This window comes from Manis pentadactyla, chromosome 10, assembly GCF_030020395.1.
Source record: "Manis pentadactyla isolate mManPen7 chromosome 10, mManPen7.hap1, whole genome shotgun sequence".
Lineage (NCBI taxonomy): Eukaryota > Metazoa > Chordata > Mammalia > Pholidota > Manidae > Manis > Manis pentadactyla.
This window is the reverse complement of record NC_080028.1, coordinates 113,712,729-113,727,994: the sequence shown is the minus strand read 5'-3', so window position 1 is coordinate 113,727,994 and position 15,266 is coordinate 113,712,729. Positions and strand designations below refer to the sequence as shown.

At 37.0% G+C, this 15,266-nt stretch overlaps 1 protein-coding gene across 4 annotated transcripts in view; it reads right to left on the bottom strand.

The window, feature by feature from the left end:
- The window catches only part of ACSS3 (acyl-CoA synthetase short chain family member 3), a 166,424-nt gene that overhangs the window by 48,200 nt on the left and 102,958 nt on the right, over positions 1–15,266 (bottom strand). For all 4 annotated transcript variants that reach the window (XM_036912371.2, XM_036912372.2, XM_036912373.2 and 1 more), the window contains 2 exons: positions 7,704–7,799; positions 4,951–5,014 (listed from right to left, as the gene is read on the bottom strand). In XM_036912371.2, coding sequence (XP_036768266.1) covers positions 4,951–5,014; positions 7,704–7,799 — 160 coding nt within the window. The remainder of the gene's footprint in view (positions 1–4,950; positions 5,015–7,703; positions 7,800–15,266) is intronic.

Genomic DNA, 15,266 nt, shown 5'->3' with positions numbered 1-15,266 from the left:
TTTGGGGGTCAATATATTTCTTAAAAGCTAGAATCTCAGGTATTTCATAGACCCTGAACACCATCCATGTATAATCCCTAATCAAACACCTTTTACAGGCCACCAAGTTGTTTTAGGGGCCCACCTGGCTGATCTCTGGAAAGGACCTTATCTAGTTTCACTGTTAACTTTAGGGAGGAATCAGAGTCCATTGCATAGCATAATATATTGTATCCTAAAATAATTTATATAGAAATCTCAGAATCACAGACCTGTACAATAAATACCTTGTTTAGGAATACAGAGAGAAAAACATCATTTGAATTGGTAACTATCTAAACCACAGAATGCTTTATGGCAACTGCTACTTCCTAAGATTTTGAAGTAACATTAATGGCTACAAGAAAAATATAACTTATGTGCGCTATTACTACATTTTATTATTTTTGAACGGATATAGGGCAATGCTATTAATGATTACAGTGACAAAATGCACCAAATGCCACCTCTAGGACCTTACAGGAGTTGTTTTATGAAATAGATGACTCACTTAGAGTTAGGAAGTTATGTAAAAAGGTTATATAAAAAAAAGACACTATATCATCCACCACATAAACAAAAAGAAGGACAAAAACCACATGATCATCTCCATAGATGCTGAAAAAACATTCGACAAAATTCAACCTCCATTCATGATAAAAACTCTCTCAACAAAATGGGTATAGAGGGCAAGTACCGCAACATAATAAAGGCCATCTATGATAAACCCACAGCTAACATCATACTGAACAGCAAGAGGCTGGAAGCTTTTCCTCTGAGATCAGGAACAAGACAGGGATACCCACTCTCCCCACTATTATTTAACATAGTACTGGAGGTCCTAGCCACGGCAATTAGACAAAACAAAGAAATACAAGGAATCCAGATTGGTAAAGAAGAACTTAAACTGTCACTATTTGCAGATGACATGATATTGTACATAAAAAAACCTAAAGACTCCACTCCAAAACTACTAGAACTGATATCAGAATACAGCAAAGTTGCAGGATACAAAATTAACACACAGAAATTTATGGCTTTCCTATACACTAACAATGAACCAATAAAAAGAGAAATCAGGAAAACAACTCCATTCACAATTGCATCAAAAAGAATAAAATACCTAGGATTAAACCTAACCAAAGAAGTGAAAGACCTATACCCTGGAAACTATGACACTCAAGAGAAATTAAAGAGGACACTAGCAAATAGAAACTCATCTCATGCTCTTGGCTAGGAAGAATTAATATTGTCAAAATGGCCATCCTGCCCAAAGCAATATACAGATTTGATGCAATCCCTATCAAATTACCAGCAACATTCTTCAACAAACTGAAACAAATAGTTCAAAAATTCATATGGAAACACCAAAGACCCTGAATAGCCAAAGCAATCCTGAGAAGGAAGAATAAAGTGGGGGGGTATCTCACTCCCCAACTTCAAGCTCTACTACAAAGCCACAGTAATCAAGACAATTTGGTACTGGCACAAGAACAGAGCCACAGACCAGTGGAACAGATTAGAGACTCCAGACATTAATCCAAACATATATGGTCAATTAATATATGATAAAGGAGCCATGGACATACAGTGGGGAAATGACAGTCTCTTCAACAGATGGTGCTGGCAAAACTGGACAGCTACATGCAAGAGAATGAAACTGGATCACTGTCTAACCCTATACACAAAAGTAAATTCGAAATGGATCAAAGACCTGAATGTAAGTCATGAAACCATAAAATTCTTAGAAAAAACAATAGGCAAAAATCTCTTGGACATAAACATGAGCAACTTCTTCATGAACATAACTCCCTGGGCAAGGGAAACAAAAGCAAAAATGAATAAGTGGGACTATATTAAGCTGAAAAGCTTCTGTACAGCAAAGGACACCATCAATAGAACAAAAAGGTACCCTACAGTATGGGAGAATATATTTGTAAATGACAGATCCAATAAAGGCTTGACATCCAAAATATATAAAGAGCTCACGCACCTCAACAAACAAAAAACAAATAATCCAATTAAAAAATGGGCAGCGGAGCTGAACAGACAGTTCTCCAAAGAAGAAATTCAGATGGACAACAGACACATGAAAAGATGCTCCACATTGCTAGTTATCAGAGAAATGCAAATTAAAACCACAATGAGATATCACCTCACACCATTAAGGATCACCACCATCCAAAAGACAAAAACAAATGTTGGCGAGGTTGTGGAGAAAGAGGAACCCTCCTACACTGCTGGTGGGAATGCAAACTAGTTCAACCATTGTGGAAAGCAGCGTGGAGTTTCCTCAAAAAGCTCAAAATAGAAATACCATTTAACCCAGGAATTCCACTTCTAGGAATTTACCCTAAGAATGCAGCAGCCCAGTTTGAAAAAGACAGATGCACCCCTATGTTTATCGCAACACTATTTACAATAGCCAAGATATGGAAGCAACCTAAGTGTCCATCAGTAGATGAATGGATAAAGAAGATGTGGTACATATACACAATGGAATATTATTCAGTCATGAGAAGAAAACAAATCCTACCATTTGCAACAACATGGATGGACCTAGAGGGTATTATGCTCAGTGAAATAAGCCAGGCAGAGAAAGACAAATGCCAAATGATTTCACTCATATGTGGAGTATAAGAACAAAGAAAAACTGAAGGAACAAAACAGCAGCAAAATCATAGAACCCAAGAATGGACTAACAGTTACCAAAGGGAAAGGGACTGGGGAGAATGGGAGGGAAGGGAGGGATAAGGGTGGGGAAAAGAAAGGGGATATTACGATTAGCATGTATAATGTGGGGTGGGCATGGGGAGGGCTGTGAAACACAGAGAAGACAAGTAGTGATTCTACAACATCTTACTACTCTGATGGACAGTGACTGATGGGGTTTGTTGGGGGGGACTTGGTGAAGGGGGTCCCTAGTAAACATAATGTTCTTCATGTAATTGTAGATTAATGATAACAAAAGGAAAAAGAAAAAAAAATACACTGTTACGGTGCTCTCAAAAACCATGTGTTTCCCTAGACAAGTTAAATATCCATCCATCCTCTTGTTCAGATTATTACTTCCTGTAGCTAGCCCTTCCCCCATAACTAATGTTTTTCCTCTAAGAGGTCAGATTTTAACCAACTCTAGATTAATATGGTTTCTGACTCAAAAAATATGAATACCAATGGTATATTCAATATTTAATGTTTCCATCTTGCCAACAACATGTCTTAAAATTTAAACTTTAATAAAAACATAATATAGTGTTTATGTTTATATATTTACTGATAACGTGAGAAACTGAGAGTGATTGTATCATAACATATTCTTCCTCTATGAGCTTTTTGTAAGCTTAAAGTATTTCTACTGAAGAAATACATTATTTTTTAAATTTGTTTTTCACTTAATTTTCAGAGTTTAAAATGTATTAACCTGAGGCAATCTTGTACCAATCTGAGAATGCCAAGTTATAAATATTCTTTTAAATACTTGGAAAAATAAAAAAGAAAGAAATCCTTTCATTTGCAACAACATGTATGGTCCTAGAGGGTATTATGCTAAGTGAAACAAGCCAGGTAGAGAAAAACAAATACCATAGGATTTCACTTATTTGTGGAATATAAAAACAAAACAAAACAAAATGAACAAAATAGAAGTAGATTCATAGACACTGAGAAGTGACAGGTGGTTACCATGGGGGAGGGGGATAAAGGGGCACAAAAATTCTCAGTCATAATATATGTTGGTCACAGGGTATGTGGTATATAGCATGTATATGTATATGGTAGTACAGCATGGAGAATATAGCCAATGATTCTTTAACATCTTCCTATGTTGACAGATAGTAACTATACTAGTTGGGGTGAGTACGATTTTGTAAAATGGGTAACTGCTGAACCATTGTGTTGTATGCTTGAAACCAATATAAGATTGCATATCAAGTATACCTCAATAAAAATTTAAAAATAAATAACTAAATAATTGGGAAAACAAATCTTTAAGGCTTGACATACAATGTTCTTTATTTACAGCATCTCATTCTGCCACGTTCTCCTACTTAAACCATATCAGTAAAGATGCCAATATCATGCTAATCAGAGGCAGTAAAGCAACCTGTGTCATTAAAATGTCATGCTGTGGCCTGCCAACCTAACCAATTTCCATTTCAGTTCCCACTAACATATCATTTTCAAAGTACTGATTTAATCAAAAATAAATTTGAATATTCTCACTTCAAAGCTTGGTACTTTTGCCTGTCAAATGAATGGTACCGTTAGCAAGAAATTGTGGTACTTGATGAGACAGGGATTTTGTTATGATACTATTTGACCCAGTAAATACATTTTTAGAAATCTATTCACTAGTATAATAATTATCTGAAAAGGAGAAAAGACAACACAAAGAAGATGTTCAGCACAGTATTATTTATAATCACAAGTATGCCAGAAAGACTAAGAGGACTAGAATGGAGAGAAAAATCTAAGAGCCAGAATAAAAGTTAAAAATGTCCATGAGATAAGACGTAGGAAAAAACCCCAACAAACTGAATTGTTTCAACAATCTAAAATGCTTGTCAAAAAGTGGAAAGTTTTATATATATTACAAAATAATCAGTATATCACTGAAGGCTGGCAGTGTGGAAACTTTAGTTTATATTTTTGGTATTTAAATTACTTCTGTATCTATACATTACTTACATAATCAGAAAAAAGTTATTAAAGAGATGCAAGACTAACCATTTAAAAAATTGTATCTAAACATGTTCTACTTTATGGGACTTCCATTTTAAACTATAAGAGTTGACACTGTGTATTTTCAAACAATATCAAGCTTATTCTGTAACCTCTCTACTAGTAATATCACTGCAACTACTCCATTTTTTTTCTTAATATTATATACGAATTCTTGCGCTTTGAAATAGTGTTACAAATTTTGCTTACTTAACCACAATATTTCCTAAACACCGAGCCTTCAGTTTTTGCATGTTGTCATCCAATATCATAACTGCAAAGTAAAATATAAATAAATAAATAAAATGCATAACCTCAAAGCTTTAATGTTTCCACATATTCTATATTCAACTCCCCCAAACACATCTCACAAAAAATATGAAGAGCTTTTGATTCCTGACAAGATCATGAGTTTTCATTCAGAATCTCCCTTAAGTAAAGATATCATATTTTAAACATGCTGATCATTTCATAACCTATGTTTATATCCATTTAAACACATTCTTGTATTTTATAAAAAACAAAAATATGTTTGGCTTTTCAAAAGTTAAAGGAACATAGTTTTAATATACACTAAAAAAAGACTTCAAATAATAAAATTAAAGTATTTAAAAGCTTTGTCAAATCACTATGTTGTACACCTGAAACCACTATAATATTGCATATCAACTATATTTCAGTATATATACATATTTCAATATAAAATTACTGACAGCACAGTTCAAAATCCACTTGAGCCATAAAGGTCAATTTAACCTTCCCAAATATTATTCCAATGCTTTCTGTGTTATACCGTTAAAATCCTGAAAGATTTTAGATGATCACAGCTTGTATCCACATTCAGTAACCCTTCGTGCAAACTCTAAGGATATATAGCCATGTTTTAAGCTTTATAGATCCATTATGTGACTTCATCCATCCAGGTTATTCTACTGAAAGAAGCTATAAGTAAAGAAGAATATTGTCCCCAGAAAAAAGTTAATTGTTCCCTTGTGTTTCCAGGACACTTTATTTAAATTTCTACTCTGACAATTACTTGTGATGTAGGTATCTGTCTCTTTCTGGACTGGGAATTCAGTAAGAGTGGAGGTAATTCATCTTTGTTTCCCCAAATCCCAGTGGTCAATTTACTATATGCTCCTAAGCTGGTTCTATTAGTCCTTCCTTCAGTTTCTCTACCTAAAAAGTGGGTGTAAGTTGGTACACAGAGTTCATAGAGTTGCTACAAGGATAACCTAAAAATAAATAAATAAATAAAGTGGCAAGCTTTCATAAGGTACTCAAGGAATGTGAAATCGTTACATTACTCTGAATGGTTTTCACACAAAAATGGTCTTCTTTCCTTTTCCAAAAGGACACTGGTTTTTTTATTAAAATATTGAACATTACATTATGCTTTTGAATCTCTGAATAACCACAAAAACATAAAAATCATGAGTCATAGTCACTCCTTCCGTGGTTATATGAGTTTAGAGCTTCCTTAGCTCTAAAGTTTAACCTCTGCTCTCTGTAAGCCAAGGCTTTCAGACACTAAGAAAAACTTCTGTACAGAAATTCCATGAGGCATCAAAGATTAACTCTTTCTTACAACTGGATATAAAAACGGTGCTGAAATACTGAAAGGGAAATGTGTTTAACATCTCCCACAATCATCAGCTCCTAAAAATGGCTCAACACAAAAACAATTCTTTTTCTGATAAAAGGAATACAGATGACAGAACTGTTAAAAAAGAGGATTTCACTTAAGCTGGGCTCACCTTCCCATGCCTGGAGAAGTCACTGACTTCACAGAATATCTATTCCTGCCTTTAAAAAACCTTAAGGGCCTTTTTGTAAATATATCTGGCAGGCAAAAGCAAATGAGCCATGTTTCCTTAACTGGTAATTGTCCTAGAAGGAAAATACAGTATTTTTATATTAAAAAAGCAAAAGACAGAGCTTTAAATTTTATAATTTACATGCAAATAGGAACCCAATGCAGGAATCATGTTCTGTCCCCTGAAGCTAGGTTTTCCTCATAAATCTATGAAGCTAGATTGTGTGACCTTACGCAAATAACATAACTTATTATTATTACTATGTGCCTCATTTTCCTTGTCTGAAAATCATCGTGTAAGCCTAAATTGAGTCAGTTCACCTGGCTCTTCTGAAATACCAGTAACACTGACTGGCTGAGACTTATGTTGTTCTTTCTACTGGCAGGTACTTGTGGTGACTTCATTGTGTGACATCACAACACAGCAACCCTATGAAGCCTATGAATTATTCCCATTTAGAAAGAAGGAAAATGAATGCCTGAAAAATTAGGTGACCCATACAAATTATAAAGCACAAGGACATTACTGAACTATTATAATCGATAAAAAAAAGATATTGTATCTCATTGTTATATACCCCGAACATAGATGCAATGATTTTTCTCCAGAATTCTTCCCTTTTATGTTTATTTTTAGCCAACAAGGTTCAAAAACCTTACCATCACTCCTAAATTAAAAGGTAGTTTATATAATGGGGAAAAAAAACTGCAACTTTTGTAACAAGCAAGCAAGCAAAAAACCCCACAATGGTTTGCCTTTTGTTTAAAACCTAACCAGCTGTGTTACCTTAGGAAAGGGATTTAGTCTCTCCAGCCACCAGTTAATTCACCTCTAAAATGGCAATAATATCTCTGAATCAAATACACTTCAGCATTAAATGAAACGATGCCTTATAAATAATATTATTTTCTTGGTTACCGCAAACATTTAGAACATGTCCATGGAAGTCTACAATGTTACTTTTGATGAGATTGCCTAATAACAAAAATTCAGGCATTCATTTTTGATAGAAGGTTTCATTCAATCAAATACTTATTAAGTACCCAGTATACTTCATGCCATACAATTCACATTAGACACAGAAAAATACCAAATTTATTACCTTTACATTTACAGATACATCAAATAATCACAGCCATTTCTCACCGTTGTATCCTGGAACACTTTTTCCTGCTTGTCCTGGAGGAGGAGTTTTAGAATTACCTAATCCCATGCATGATGCTGTAATTGGGGATCCAGTCTCTGGAGAATAAAAAATATATTATTTATCATTTAATGTTTCAGCCAGAGAGCATGATGCTTCTTTAGTGCATGCACTGCCCCTTTCTTCCCTCGGTTTGTCCCATGAGGAGTACAATACTTCAAATGTGTTACTTAAATGAAAAGAAGTCCAGTCACTTATACCATATCTATACTTTAAGAACTAAAGTACACAATTTAGAAGAATATATACAGTAGTGCTACTTTTAAAGAAAAGAAAGTCCTCTCTAGTGTTCTCAGTTGTAGATTAGCAGGCATGAAGAATGGAAAATTGTATGACTTTGAGGGTTTTGCTACATGTTAAAATCTAAATGATCTCTAGAGAAGGTGCTTTCTCTTAACTGACCTGAAGTTATTTTATGATGGCAACCAACAGCTATGTTGCAAAACATTTCCTCTATTTATAGATTAGTCTCTGGTATAAGTAACCCAAAGATTTTTTTAAATATATGAATAATAGTATACTCAATACTTAAAGAACACACTTGCCTAGACCTTGCATCTAAAGCTGAATTTACCAAGGCTTTATCAAATTGCTGTAATCTGTTGTTCTGGACTTCTGGAAGGCCCAAAACAGTAAAACATTTGTGTTGATTATTTCATCAAGAACAGATACTTATCCACAATTAGCCTGCATTGATTAACAAAAATGTTAGGTTTGTTTTCTCTGTCTCAGGTTGTAACAGTCAGCAGCTTTATTATATGCAGCTATTACATGATAACCATACATTCTGGAAATGATTATTTTTCATGGAGAAAGGCATTTGTCATTATTGGTAAATACAAGTTTAAAGATAACAGAATCTTTTAAATATGAGATTTGTATCAGGATAGGGCACTGATAGTGAAAAGTTTTAGAACTACTGGCTTAATTTTATACACACAAACATATACCCAAGGGATTAACTGCCAAACCAATCAGGTCCAAAGTAATCCAAAATATTAAAAGTATCTATCTTCCTAAGGATGCAGAATGTATCCCTTCCACCGTGGTCTCTGCCAGAATTTATCATACATTCCTATCACTTTACAATGACAGGAAGAATTTATTACTGTTGTTTACTTTCCAGAGTAGTTCAGTTTATTATTCACATTTTATGGCTGGTGGCTCAGCTGACATAAGTAACAGAAGACGGACTCTTGAACATTCACACACAGTTCCTAAGTCACAGTCCAGTGCTTCACGTGCTGAGCCATATGGTCACTGCTGAGGAGGAGCAGCATTGCTGCTGTTCAACAAAGAATTCTCACTTGTGGTCAAATCATGATGGGAATGGGGCCAGTATTTTACAAAATGGCATTCCATCAGTCATGCAATATCGCTTTCCACTCTCCCAAGAGCACAACCAATGCATGGGGGGACATCCGCGTGTTTGAAAGGGGTAACAGCATTTTTCTCTTTGTCTTTTTCTTTTTTTTGATATATTATCTTATTTTATTCAAGTAAGTCTGATCACACATGGTCCAAGAACACTCAAATATAAACCAAGTATAAACAGATGTTAAAGACTGGTCTTCAAACATTATAGCTGATGATGCCATGCTTACCTACAATCTTAGCAACGTAAAACCATGTACACAACCCAGTGGCCACCAAATATTTCAGCAGAGCTTCCTTAATTGTGAGCCATTTGAAGCTACCAGTTTAAGCACTCTTGACTATTTTTTTCAAGCTCTGAAGAGCTGTAGGGATCTCAGGAGGGGGTGGAGGAATAGCTCAACCTTGGGAGTACTAAATTGTGGCCAATCGAGGCTTGGAAAAAGTCACAGCAGGGTTTACCAGCATCAGGGCCTTCTCCGTGAGGTTACTAAGTGGCCCATGGTTTCAGGATAGAGAGTCCATTACCCTGAATGGTGGTCCGAATGTCCCCTTTGCTTTTCAAAGATTGTTTAAGTACTTGCTTCACATCCTTGAAAACCGAGGGGAGAGAAAGGAGTGGAGATGACAGGAAACAGCCCTAGGTAGTGAGGTACTTTAGGAAGGTACGCAGACCAAACAGGGCGAGAACTGGGACAGAAGCGGCTAGGACACAGTTGGAAAGGAGCCATACCCTGCAGGATGCCTCTGTTTCCCCTCTGGCCCTGCTGGGAAGCAGCAGCTAAAGTGGACCTGCTATTTTAAGGTGTATCTTATCAAGGGGACCCCAATCATCTGAAGTTCAAACTCTACATTTTTTAACATTGACTTTACTCTGATATTCATTTAGGGATTAGCAAAAGAACTAAAAAACTGCTGATAGTGACAGGCAAAGGGTACAATCACACAAAATGACAGTTTCTAGGACTTTCTAAGCATAATATGAAGACATAGGACACCAGTGGTTTGGTACAGAAACTTTGGTTTTCTCCCTTTATGCCTCTGGCCATCCTGAGAGCCAAGAACGATCCCCCTGCACCATGAGCACGTGTATATGTGCCCAGGCCTGCAGGCACGGAGACTGTTCCAGCTGCGCCACGGGTGGAATGGGTTTCTGGCATGGAGAAGCCCCCAGGCATATGGCAGTCCTTAACCAAACTTCCAAGGACTCCCCAGGCCCCATTTGAAAGATTTCTATAAGCACATCTGCTTTACACTGCCCAGACTATAATTAACTGGCTAGCAGTTATCTAGGGAGACAGGAAACCCAGATGTCACATGGAGACTGGGAAACAGCTGCATTAAACAAACCAGAACATTATCTTTAAAGAAGAGAATTGGATGTTTCATTTGGAGAAATCTTTCCAAGATACCTAACCTTAGAAACACATGATGCTTAGCAATTCATTAGCATCATTTCTATAGATAAGAGACAGCCAGGAATAAGATGGCAGAGAATTGAAGGCTGTAAAGAAATAGTTACATTAGTACATTTATATTCATACTGCATCAGAAACTAATACGACACTTGACTTTTGTTTTTTACTATCTTTACTGCCTCACTCCATCTTATTGCATTAGTGAGTTGTTACCTAAATGAATTTCCTCAAAACTTGTAACTCTAATAAAAAAAAAAGGAAAGAGAATATACATATTTTAGTATGAATTATGCTATGCACCATTATAAATACTTTTTGTTTACATTATTGCATTTAATCCATTCACAAGCCAATATGGAAAAAAGGGAATATTTTTTTTATGAATAAAGAATACTGAGGCCTAACCTAGAAATTTTAAACATTTGCTCTGGTTTCACATAGTTCTTTTAGAGAAGGAGAAGAATGGTGTAGGTAAGTGAGGTTCTTGTGTAGAATAGAGAGGACTAGAAGAGAGGAGAAATTGCCCAGACTGTGTCTCAAAGGAAGAAAAGCCCTCATGGCAGGGAGTGAGCGCAGTCTTTCATATTTGCAAATGGAAGTGATGGTGGTACGTATCACTTTTTAGTAAATATGTGTTGAGCAGCTATCATGTGTAGGTGCTATCATTAGAACTAGGGATAGAGCAATAAACAAAAGTGACTAAAATTCCTATCCTTGTGGAGCTCGCATTCCAGCTGGAGAGATGAACAACAAAAAGCATACAAAGTAAAACACATGGCATGTTAAAGAGTGAAAAGCACTAAGAAAGTAAAGAAAGCATAAACAAGGTTTGAGATGTGATGGGGAGGGACTGCAGCTGTAGACTAAGGGGCCAGGTAAGACCTCCCTGAGAAGGTGACATTTGAGTAAAGACCTGGAAGAAGTGAGTACATTTGTATATGTGTGGGGACAAAGAATCCAGGAGGAAGGGGCCTCAAGGGCGGAGGTCCTGAGGTAGACTCGTTTCTGGCATGTCTGAGAAACAACACGGCAGCCAGTATGCCTGAAGCAGAATGAATTAGTGAAGTGTTATTAGGAAATAAGCTCAGAGAATTAGGGAGGAGACAGATCACAGAAACTGCTTTCGAGTCCAAGTCCTTAAGCATTTAGCCGGAGTGATATGCAAGCCAGTGGGGGCTTCTGAAAAAAGAAGTTAATTAATCACAATGCAAATAAAATTTACTTAAATGTTTGCACATCATTCAGGTTCTATAACCAGGTGTATTTTATGTAGGGTTTTGGGAGAGAAGAGTGGGAAGGAAGAAATGCATAGACGGACAGAGCTTCATGAGAAGAGCTGGCTAAAGATTCCTGTGGCTTCCTGAACATCAGAAACATGAGAATTCACTAGACCCAGTTGGGTGGTACAGGGGAGACAGGCTGCCCACACAAACCAGTCACTTTTGTTATATAGTGTTAGTGTGTATATAAATCAATACAACATTTCTGAAAGGAACTTCAGCAATTACAAAATCCACTAAAATCATGCATACCCTTGCACCCAGGTGTTCCACTATAAGGAATACATACAAGGAGATATTTGTAGGGGTTCAAAGGTATTAAGCATCAAGGACATTTATCACAATATTATTTATATTAGACTTTAGAATAGTACCCCCAAAAAAGGGTTATTCCATAGTAAGCCATTCAAACACCATAGAAAAATGTCTATAGGAAATAATTCTCACAAAATATTTACAAATTAGAAAATTTGTAAAACAGGATGCACAGTATGATTTTTTTTTTGGTAAATAATTCACATTGCACAAAAATATACATTTTGACAAGATATGTAGTAAAATATTAACAGAAGCTATTTCTGCATGGTGAGCAGAGGGCAAATTATGTTAAATAGTCCAAAGGCTACATCCGCAACTTTGAAATTTGCCCATGGTGGGGATTAAAGGTGGCTGCCGTTTGTTTGATATTCCTCCTACTAACAGGTGGGACCCAACTTCTATTTGAATTTAGGACACTTTTTAATGGCTTTGGCTAATAGAAAAGAGTGGAAATGATGCTCTATTTCCAGGCATGGGCCTTAAGAATTTTAGTCCACTAGCTCTAGAACCTCTGCGCTGCCATGTAAGGTGGCCGTCTACTCTGAATCCTCCAAGATAAAAATGCCACTTGCAGCCATTCCAGTCAATGGTCCTGGCTGAATCCAGACTCCCAGCCATTCCTACACGTGGGAGTGAAGTCATCTTGGACCCACCAGACCAGCCCATTTCACCACTAAATACTCTCTGAGCTGCCTTGATCAGCAGTACAAAGAGCACAAATCCTGGCTGATCTGTGCCCATATTCCTCACCCACAAAAGTGTGAGATATGGTGGCTGTTTTAAGCTGCTAGGTTTGGGAGTTTTGTTTTTTTTTTTACACGAGGACAGATACTTGAACATTTTCCATTAAAAAAAAAAAATCTCAAAAAGAACTGTGCATACACTTATATGAAAACACTCTCCTAGCCTGCAGTTAAAATCAGGTTCTTCCTGTGTGCTTGAGATTCATCTGAATCAGCAGGTCCAAACACAGTCCAGTTCCTGATATTTTATGTTCAGGAAATGCTTGCTGATTAGTCAACACATACTTCTTACATGATTTCAGGCTCTACTTCCCATTAATAAGATCAGAGTTCTTAAAAATTGAATAGTAAATCACAGAATGCAATGCAATCCCCAAATGAACCAGAGAACAGAAGAAATAGAGGACTCAGGGATGAGAAAAACACTGTAAGTCACTGTTATAATTCTGTTTCAACCTTTTTCTTATCCCAAGAATGATATTCAGAGGTCAGTCCTTCAATAAATATTTATTGAGTATATTCTATTCACTGAAAGGCATTTCTTTTAGGGGGAGAGAAGTGGTGAGGGTGGAAAGATGTGCCGAACAGAAATAGCAGCATATTCAAAGGTTGAGAAGTTAGACCATCAAGGGACTGACTGCAAATTATTCAGCAGAGCAAAGCTTGGGGGTGTTGGGTGAACTAAGAGAGATAACAAGAGACAGAGTAAGAGAGAGGCGAAGAAGAGGCAGATCATGAAGTGCCTTCTGTGTCACATTAAGGAATTCGGAAATTATTCTGGGAATGATGGGAGACACAAAGGCACTTTGCTCTGAATTGCATTTTAGAAAAAGCTCTTCAGTTGCAAACTGGTACATTAAACTGAGGATCCCAACCCAGAGCAAGAAATTAGCTGGATGGTGGTGGTCTGAGCAGTAGTGGAAGGTGAGACCAAATCTGAGTTATACTCAGAAGCAAAGGTCCTGGTGATTGTTTAAATATGGGGAAAGAGCAAGAGGGAGAAGTCCAGGATGACCCCCAGGGTTTGGGCTCACAAATGGAAGGTGCCACGGAAAGAAGAGTAGATGTCAATGGGCTGAAGAGGAAGAACATAATGAGGTTCCCTAGCACAGCTCTGTAAACAGGAGCTCCTGTGGCCTCTGAAAATCTGCCATTTGGCCCCCACTATGGTCCTAGAAACATCACCTTTAAGCAGTATGGATTTAGAAGTTGGTGGCCCATGCAGAGAGCTCAAGTCCTGGAAATAAATCAATCTAGCAGCCCGGTACCACTGAGTCATATTAATCACAGCATCATGATGGGCATAGAAGCAATTTGTAAAGAAACCATTCTTTCCACCTCTGAATCTATGCAGCGAGCTATAAATAACTTGAATGGTGGTAGCAGAAAGAAAGCAGAAACAGTGAGATGTACAACAGTGAAAGAAAATCAATTTAATCTTTGTGTTCACAAGACAGTATGATTACAGTTTAAAATATTTCATTTAAAGCAGCGTTAACTGTTTGTACTGGAAGCAGACAATTAATTCGAGCCATGAGACACTAGCCTTATGCTACTGCCTTACCAGCACACTGCCCCGAACTGGGGAGAAACTCACAAACAATCTGCAGTTGAATTAAATAAGAAATACTGAATTAATGAAGGCGTAAGATAGGACGTATGAAAAGAGGATTCTGGACAACATTGAACAGTAAGACTTCTGGTTCTGATCATAGCTAGCTAGTTGGATCTGGGAAATTAAACTATCCCTATTACCTTTTCTCAAGTATAAATTGAGTTCTTAGGTTGCAAGTTTTCTTGAGTCTGGGTTATCTCCAGGCCAGGATGCTAAAGGTGGCCCTTACTTTCATAAACTGTTATTTATAGAAAAGAAAGGAAAAGAAAAATACTGATTGAGTGTTACTATAGACCAGGCACTCCAGTGCATCGTTTGTACATATTTCACTTCATTTCAAGCTTTCTACAAACCCCTGAGGAGGATGAGCAGAGGATCCGGACTTGCAGGGCCTATAAAGTGAGCGGCTGAGCTGGGGCTTGAGCGCAGTCCCATTAGGGTTCAGCTTCACTTTCCACTACCCACACTGGATGTCCAAGGAGAAGGGTCACCTGTTGTTTTCCAAATGAGAACTTATAGCCCAAGAGGAAATGGGAAGGACTTTGTGGACCCAACGGGCCTCAGCGCGGGGTTTACATGCAGCAGTGGGAAAACCAAATTTCCAGACAGTAAGGCTTGTCAAGGGAGGACTTAGAAACTCTTTCTCTTGTGAAGATCTACAAAAACATGATGAATTTTCACCTTTCTAAAATGGATTATATGTGATTCTTGCCAAGGGCAGGGGAATTAGACTAGATGATATTTCAAAGACCAAACT